The sequence below is a fragment of the Sorex araneus genome, chromosome 6, assembly GCF_027595985.1.
Source record: "Sorex araneus isolate mSorAra2 chromosome 6, mSorAra2.pri, whole genome shotgun sequence".
Classification (NCBI taxonomy): domain Eukaryota; kingdom Metazoa; phylum Chordata; class Mammalia; order Eulipotyphla; family Soricidae; genus Sorex; species Sorex araneus.
Window position 1 is genome coordinate 103806289 of NC_073307.1, and position 9584 is coordinate 103815872.

The 9584-nt window shown below is 37.1% G+C and overlaps 1 protein-coding gene across 1 annotated transcript; it reads left to right on the plus strand.

The window, feature by feature from the left end:
- The first annotated feature begins 2329 nt into the window (after nucleotides 1-2329).
- LOC101549849 (olfactory receptor 51F2-like) lies at nucleotides 2330-3274 on the plus strand. Its single transcript, XM_004618296.2, has one exon. It carries the CDS (start codon nucleotides 2330-2332, stop codon nucleotides 3272-3274), a length of 945 nt encoding a protein of 314 aa, XP_004618353.1.
- The last annotated feature ends 6310 nt before the right edge of the window (nucleotides 3275-9584 follow it).

Below are 9584 nucleotides of genomic sequence, written 5' to 3' on the forward strand. Positions count from 1 at the left end.
TTAAATCTGAATGAAAATCTTACAAGTTTTCAATTTGGGGGAGGGAGGTGAGTAAGAAACAACTGTTTTTTATTTTTATGTTGTGCATTTCCCTCCCCCTTTTTTTTTTTCAAATGTCCTCTTCACCATACTTTCTGTGACCAGTTATTCTCACTAAAGTTGAAGGCATTGCCTATTCATTTAATGGTGGAAATGGAACTCACTAAATAGATTTACATTCAAGTATTTTATTTTCCAAAAATCATGTAAGACCTTGTAAATATCAGGTCTAATTCTGTTTCTACCCATTACGCATACCAACGTTTGTAAGTATTTACATATTGGTGGAGAGAACATATGCATAAATGAGAAAAAAATAAGAGGAATGTATTCTTTAAAAATCCAATATTGGTTTTAAAATCCACCATTAGTACAATACAGTAATTAGGGCATTTGCCTTGCATGGACCAACCTAGGGTTTGATCCCCAGGATCCTGTATGATCCCTGAAGCACCGTCAGCAGTAATTCCTGAGTGCAGAGCCAGGAGTAAGCCTTGAGCATAACTGTGTGACCCAAAAGAGCAAAAAGCAAAAACAACAACAACAACAACAAAATCAACCTTTGTTTATATAGATAAAAACAGGATGTCTCAAAAATTTAGGATTAGAACTAATATAAAGGAAATTAGTTTATTCTAGGTTGGAGTGATAGAACAGCAGGTAGGGTGTTTACTTGCATGCAGCTGACCTTGGTTCGGATTCCTCCGCCCCTCTCAGAGAGCCCGGCAAGCTACCAAGAGTATCTCGCCCGCATGGCAGAGCTTGGCAAGCTACTAGTGACATATTTGATATGCCCAAAACAGTAACAACAAGTCTCACAATAGAAATGTTACTGGTGCCCACTTGAGCAAATCGATGAGCAACGGGATGACAGTGATACAGTGATAATTTATTCTATAAACTTGTGTGTGTGTGTGTTGGGAGGTATTCCTGTGTGTGTCTGTATAAATATGTGTTGGTATATAGAATGAAACCTAAGATCTCACACATGCAAGACTTTGCTGCTCATCTATTATCTCTGACTCTCAATTTTATAGATTTCTTGATGTGGATTAGTGTATACTCAGATCTCTGAAAGATGAATCAATCATTTAAATGGAGAGGCAGTCTCAGTGAGGGTTTCTGGGAGGCTACACTCCAAAATTCAAGCCCCTCATTTAATTTTCAATGTTCTTTTGAAAAAATAAAATTTTAGGAAATTGGGGCTGGAGTGATAGCACAGCAGGTAAGGCGTTTGCCTTGCATGCGGCCAACCTGGGTTCGATTCCCAGCATCCCATATGGTCCCCTGAGCACCACCACCTGAGTGCAAAGCCAGGAGTAACCCCTGTGCATTGTCAGGTGTGACCCAAAAAGAAAAAAAAAGAAATTACTTAGATAATTCTGCTCTTTGTCATGTTACTGTGGTAAGGTTGATTAGGCCACATTTCCACAGGAGAACTTTTCTAGAACAGTACTAGGTCAACAGCTATTACCATTATAAACATTTTATCACCTATTTTTCCAAAGTGGTTTATTTGTATAAATTGTATTGTTTCTTTTCTAGTTTTTAAATCCTTTTCAGTAACTATTATGTGCTTATTAAAAAAGGTAATTTACTATAAATTTTTCATATCATTTTTACTATTTTAAAAAATTTATTTTTTGAATCACCTATCACCGTGAGATAAAATTACAAATACAATTACAAAATGATTGAGTTTCAGTCACACAATGTTCCAACACCCATCCCTCCACCAGTGCACATTTCTTACCACCAATATCCCCCACCAATATCCCCACCACCCTTTAATTGAGTACACAAATAATTAAACTCAAATTTTTATCTTGAAAATTGAGAAGAGAAGCAGTTGGATTGAATGGCTTATATGTAGTCATATATTTGTGCAGAAATGTCTTATTTGCCCATGAGCATAGATTCACATTCTTATAGATGTGGGAAATATATTACCACAATCTAATCTGAACTCCTCTTCTACAAACATCTATGAAAATATCTTGAAGTTCATTGATTCAATATAGACTCAATTTCTATTAATTTACATTGAACCTTAACTGAAACTCTGGTGTCCTCATATAGTTTACCCTGCCTTTTTCTTAGTTTACTCAAAATCAGCTCCAAATGAGAAAAAAAAAACCCAAACTAGATATCCACTTCTGTTGACAAACAGGACAAGGTTTGCTAATAATCCTAAATCATATGCCTTTGAAAAAAGTGAAAACTTTTTTCTTCCCTACTTTTTATAGGGCATGGTCATTTCTCTTCAGGAAATCAGCTTCCTACACGTATCATGCTGTCCTTCAACCAAAGTATCATCCACCCTGCATTCTTTTTGCTTACTGGTGTCCCTGGTTTTGAAGCTTATCATGCCTGGATCTCCATCCCCTTCTGTTGTCTCTATGCAGTTGCTATATCTGGGAATGGTATGATCTTGTTTGTCATCATTAGAGAGTCAAGCCTCCATGAACCCATGTACTACTTCCTCTCCATGCTATCCTTCACGGACCTGGGGCTGTGCTTCTCCACATTGGTCACCATGCTGGGTATTTTCTGGTTTAACGTTCGAGAAATCAGCTTTGATTCCTGCATTGCTCAAATGTTCTTTATTCATGGTTTCACATTCATGGAGTCCTCGGTACTTTTGGCAATGGCCTTTGATCGTTTCATAGCCATCTGTAACCCACTGAGATATGCCACCATTTTAACTACTTCAAGGATCATCAAAGTGGGCTTTGTTATCATTATTCGGGGTACCACAGCTCTAGTGCCTTTACTCTTGCTCCTAAAGCGTCTGTCCTTCTGCCGTAGTCATGTTCTGCACCATTCATATTGTTTTCACCCGGATGTGATGAAGCTTTCCTGCACGGACACCAAGATCAACAGTGCATTTGGTCTAACCATTGTCATCTCCACTGCTGGTTTGGACTCTGTCTTGATCCTCCTTTCCTATGTCCTGATCATCCACTCTGTGCTTAGCATTGCCTCCCCAGAAGAACGGAAAAAGGCATTTGGTACTTGCGTCTCCCATATAAGTGCTGTTGCCATCTTCTACATTCCCATGATCAGCTTGTCACTGGTGCATAGATTTGGGAAGCATGCCCCTCCCCTTGTGCACACTCTCATTGCCAATGTTTATCTGCTTATCCCTCCTGTAATGAATCCCATCATCTACAGTGTGAAGACAAAGCAAATTCGCAAGGCCATACTCAAAATATTCCTTTCTAAGGCAATTTAGGAAAATTTAAGTGTATTCTTTCTATACATAGTCTTCTCTGACTTTTGATTATTTGCTACTCCTTTACTACTTTACATTGAAGAAGTCTGTAAGCTTTCATTTTATTTTGATGATACAACTTTCTATTTATAGAATTCTAGATTGAATTCTTTGTGGGCAGGGACTATGTCTTAAATCTTTAATTCTATAACAAATACTGTGTCTGCCAGAAATTAAGGCCTCAGCTCTGTGCCTACAAAATGCAGAATAGAATCATTTATTGGGATTTAGTAATACCATCTCTGGTATATTTTGCTATCAAGGTATGTCTTGCATAATTTAGATCGGTATAAAAATCTATGTTTCAGTAATGATAACAATTATTGGTAATGTTATTATCACCCACAGTGGATTATTCATGACTAAAGAGCATTAATAAGCAGAACAAATAAGAAATATGAAAGGAAAGAGTAATTTCTTAATTTTTAATATTTTATTTAATCCTTTCTCCTTCCTCCACCTTGGATGCTTAGAGTTTGTTACTAGAAGTGCTTAGGGGACCACATAGTGCTAGAAATCAACCAGAGTTCCTGCATGAAGAGTATGTGCACTAGTCTTCAAACCCTGAGGTAAATGTAGTCATCTTAATTATGCATTATCTGGGGATTCACTTATTAAAAAAGTGTCTAAACAGAGAACATAGGAGAAAAGGCAGTGATGTGTTGTGATACTAAATGCATCATTATCCCTTACAATGAGAAATTACTTCAGAATATTGGAAAAAAGTTGAAGTGTCAGGGTCATAGCTCAAAAACAGAGCTCACATCTGGCACATAGAAGACTCAGTTTGATCCCCTAGTACTGCATGGTCCTCCTAGCACTACCAAGGAGAAACCCCAAGCTAGGAGTAGAGTATAAGCATTGTTGGGTGTGATCCAAAAGTCAAAAGAAAGAACTATCATGCAACAGTCTAACTACTGAAAGAGAAAGAAATAATATATTGTTAAAAAGACAGATTCATGTACATAGTATTAGTTTCTGTATGCATATTTAATTTACGTGAGTATGCACACAGGCACATACCCATGTACACTTATATGTATATATTATTGTAAAGGCATAGTTCTCAGAGATTTTGGGGGGCACTCCCACTGATAGTTGGTCAACTGGGTCACAGTACTAGAGTCCAAGGATGTGGTACTGCTTGAACCCTGCTTTGCTAGAGACCACCAGGACTGCCCCAGTAAGACATGACACTTGTCTGGGCTACACCTAGTGGTGCCTAGGGAGCCAGCTTGTGTCCAGGAACAATTTGGACACTGAACATGCAAAGCATGATCTCTGATCCTTGTGTTAACTATCGCCCTGGCCTCCTAAATTGAAATCACATTTTAGTCAATTTCTTATGAACTATACTGTGTACACATAAGATACTAAAAGGGTTCCCATAGTTAGAAATTCCTTCTTTTCTTAGAATAACAAAGGGAAATCTATTAACCAGGAAAAAACTTCATGAGAAAAAAATTGACCTTTAGAAATTTATTATTTAATAAATTTGTATAGTCCATATTTAAATCTAAGCAGTTAAATAAATAAAATGACTTAATATCATTGATACACAGACATAGTTTTGAAATGGAAACTTTTGAAGACAGGGCAACTAAATTTTTAGTGTTTCTGTGTTTAAATTTCAGTTTGCACACCATGATTTTTTTTTTTGCTTTTTTTTGGGGGGGTTCACACCCAGCGATGCTCAGGGGTTACTCCTGGCTTTGCACTCAGGAATTACTCCTGGCGGTGCTTGGGGGACCATATGGGATGCAGGGGATTGAACCCGGGTCGGCTGCGTTCAAGGTGAACGCCCTACCCGCTGTGCTATCGCTCCGGCCCCTGCACACCGTGATTTACAATTCTGTTAGTAACAGGTTTTCACGTTCCAACACTCCCCTCCACCAGAATGTTCCCCCTTTAAACCTAATGCTCCCATGTCCCAACATGGTAAGTTTAATTCTGTAGACTAATTTTCAGGCTCTATTGCCTTTGGCTATTTGTTATTACCCTGTTATGTATGTTTTCAAGTAAATGCATTAAAGAATGTTCTCATCAAAGTTACAACTCCAGTTTATGCTGTAAACTGTTCATAGGTGACTCATGAAGTGCCACAACTTAGTCTAGCTAGCCAAATGTATGTTAATACAATCCATTTAAAAGTATATTTCTTTTACACTTTTGTAAATAATTTTATTCACAGAAAATCACCTAGGTCAGCTTTATTCAATTTTAGGGAAAAGCAATATACTTTTTTCCTTTAGGGATAAGCAATACCTTTATTCTCCTATTAGCTGTGCTTTTCTGAGAATTCAACATCCTCAAAAACAGGGACCTTTCCATTTTTAATATTTTTGCTATTATTTGTAGGCACTATGTACTGAGTCAATGCTCAAAACAGTATCTTGACTCATGTGATTTAGAATGGGAGAACAACTCTGAAAGAGTATTCTATTGGGACCAAATGAGCTGATAAGGAACCATTTGAGAATATTTTCTAAATTAATATTTTTATATAACTGGTATATAGCAGCTTAGAGAGAAGATGTTACATGTGGTTTTCTCATTATTTAGATGGATTACATATTGGCAGGGTTTAAAATATATTATAGAACTGAAAGAAGATGCTTGAATTCTTCACTTGTTTCACCAGTTTTTGTAGAAATGTGTTTGCTTGCCCAAGAAAAACTACATAATGAGCACTCTATATTATATTACTTAAATTAGCACTATACTATATTACTCAGATTAAAATGTTTGGAATGGCTTAAAGATCTTTGATGAAGTAGATTCTGCTTCCCTATTTAGTCTAACTTGTTCCTAACTCCACCATTGGTACCCAAGCTATACAGGCTGACTGTTACCACTCACTTTTATTTTATTTTTCATGTGTTCTAGATGACATTGTCTCCCTATAGATCTTCTGCTTACTTTCTATGGGATAAATATATGCTTTTCCATGCTTTCATAATAAACATATCCTGCTGTGGCCACTGAGTTTTCTGTCTAGTTTTTCACTGAATTTTATGCTCTTGGAGGGAAAAGACAATTTTATTTTCCGTGCTACTAATATAAAGCTCTAATGAGTGAATGTTCTAGAACAGAATTATTTCATTTAAAAAAAATGAGGCTTTCTGCCCCCTCCCAATGGAAAGATTGCTTTAAAATATCCCTAATCAAAGCATGATGGATAGTGCCAAGGTTAATTTGATGCATTTGACTTTGCATCTCTGAGTTATGTCAGGAGTGATCCCTCAGCAGTCAGGAGTAAGGTGTGATCTCTCCCCCAGAAAATAAAATGCCCCAAGCCCAAAAGTCCAAATTCACCCAATGATACTGGAGGCTGATGCATTTATTATCTTTTGGGGGGTGGTGAGAATAAGTACATGGATATAGCAGATATTCTTTGGAAAAATTTTTCACATATTTACTTTTAAGAAAATTTCATCAGGATGTAAGTTCAAAGAACCATATTAGTAGTCTTGTAAGGAAATGAGGAAAGTAAATGTAATGAAGTAGAATGGGAAGGAAGCATGAGGCAGAATAAACTTAAGGGAAATATTATACTCTGGAGGGCACAAACATATCTACCAGGAGTTTACTAATTAAGAGATTTCCCACAGCTAGAGGCTCCTTATATATGTCACCAACATCTAAATAGCAAACCTCCTCAGCTACTCGGTCCCAGCTGGCAAACAGGACAGGAAATAACATTACTCCATACTTTGTAAGTAAGAATGCATTGAGGGAAAACATCAGACTTCATACAAACTTGTTTATTCAAAACAAGGAAGATCTTAGTAACTACAAAAAGCTCTCATGGGTGTCTAAGGAAAGTTATGGAAAGTTCTTTACGGAAATCTATGTTGCTGGTCCATATGTTTCTGTTGGTCTATGATTATGAGTATTATTACTTTGTGCCCTTGCAGATGGCTAGCTCTGCTGCTCTTTAAAATCATTGTGCAGGGCCCTTGCTGGCACCACTGCCATCAACCACCTCAACATACTCCTCTCTTCCTCCTCATTTATCATTATTAAATGCCTCTTATGTTCTAGTTAGCAGACTAAATTCTTTACAAATGTTATCCCGTTAAATTCTTACAAATTCATGCTGTTTTAAAGCCACCGGTTTCACAGATTTGAATTGGAAATTCTTATTTGGAGAACATTAGTCAGTTAGAAACAAAGCCAGTATTTGAGCCTAAGTTTGACTGGTCTTACAGCTGAATTATTGACATTTTATAATTATTGAAGAGGGATAGCTAAAGGCAATCTAGCAAAGAATCAACAGTGTATTCTAGCCGTAAGTTTAAGCTATTGTCTTTGTTTATGGAGGCAGTTATTATTAACCAATGGAAACAAGAACATAAAATTGTACCTTACAATTCTAGGACAGTCTTTTATCAATTGAAAATGCAGCATTCTCTCTCATACACATACACACACACTCATACACAGATACTCATACTACTTATTTGTTGGTAATGAACAGAATTCACTGAGATTCTCAACATATATTCTACTTTTTCTGCACTCAAACATGAATTCATAAAATTAAATAATGAATGTATCTTGATTTAAATCATGAATCTGTGATAGGTTTTACTTCAATAATCGATAACTAGGGAAAATATGTTTCATTTTAAATTTAAATGGATTTCACCTATAGTTGTGATTTCACCTATAGTTGTGAGCTGTTAAGGAGGGAAATGGGAAAGACAAAGATCAAGCATGTAGCTTAGTAGTAAGGGGTATGCTCTACATATATGGGAATTTTTTTTTTTAATCTACAAAATTCTCCACCTCACAATCCCTATTCAGAAAAAAAAAAAGATATGGTTGCAGGGGGCTGGGGATGGGGAGGTGGGGGCGGAATAAATTGTTGGTGAATCCAAGGAGGTACCTTCCCTTAAGGAGAAAAACTGAACTGATAAGAGAGAATCTGGGCTGTTATTTTTGTTGTTGTTGAGGGGAAGTAAGTTGTTCTTGAAGGAAAGAGATACCTCCCATCACGAGGGAGTCTGAGCTCATAAAAGGGAGTCTGGGCTGTTTTGTTTGTTTTTATTGTAGCACTGTAGCATTTTCGCACTGTCATCCCATCGTTCATTGATTTGCTCAAGCAGGCACCATTGTGAGACTTGCTACTGTTTTTTTGGCATATCAAATATGCCACGGGTACCTTGCCAGGCTCTGCCGTGCGGGTGGGATACTCTTGGTAGCTTGCCGGGCTCTCGGAGAGGGACGGAGGAATTGAACTCGGGTCAGCCACGTGCAAGGCGAAGGCCCTACCCGCTGTGCTATCACTCCAGTCCTTGTTTTTATTGAGGGTAGATAAATTGTTGGTGAAGAAAAGGAGACTGGGCTGATAGAGAGTCTCCGTTGTTTTCTTTTGTTGTCCTTGAAAGTTGTGGTGAAAGAAAGGAAATAGATACCTTCCCTTCAGTGGGAGTCTGGGCATTTTTTTTCTCTCTCTTTTTCTTTTTTTTTTGTTTGTAATTTAAATTATCTTTAGACAGAGGAAGATTTTAAAATAGTTAAGCACTGCAATTTTAATACAGATGAGCAGGAACATAAATTTTAAAAGACAAAAGAGTTAGTGAGGCTATTTTCAAGAAAACAAAGAGATCTACCACATAGATTTTGTTCCCAGTGATTAGGAATGTCCATATTTCTTATGCTTTTATTTCATTGGGAAGTGTTGGTGTCCCAAATGGTGCTTAGGGGTCCTGGGAACACCTCCTGGAAATTCTAGGCCAACTGGACCATGTCAGCAGTTGAATGCAAGGGTCTGGGGGGCATTGTTGCTTGGGCCACACTTGGGAGACTGTGTGGTACTAGGGATCAAACAAGGCTTGCCTGTGTGCGAGGGACATACCTAAACTCCTCTACTATCTCTCTGGTCCCATTGCTTACCCTTTAAAGGTTACAGTATAATTTCATATTTCTCCCCAGTCACATTTAAATATATTTCAGTACTTCTTATTTTATACTTCAGTGATATTTCTAATATATCTGAAACTATATATCTTTGAAAATGCTTAAAAATTTTTACAACTTCTTACTGAGGGTCACAACAAAAATAATCCTTATGCTTCCAATAAAGTGTTTCTAAAACTTTCCTCCACTAATTTCTTATTACCCACAACTTCTATTTTACACTACTGATACTGTATCCCATTAGTGTATGGTCCATAATGCATTTTGTTTGCTTACATGTTTGTTTTCTTAGATATTATGTCTTTCCTAAATAACTTTGCAGGCGAGTGCCACATCTAATTTGGTT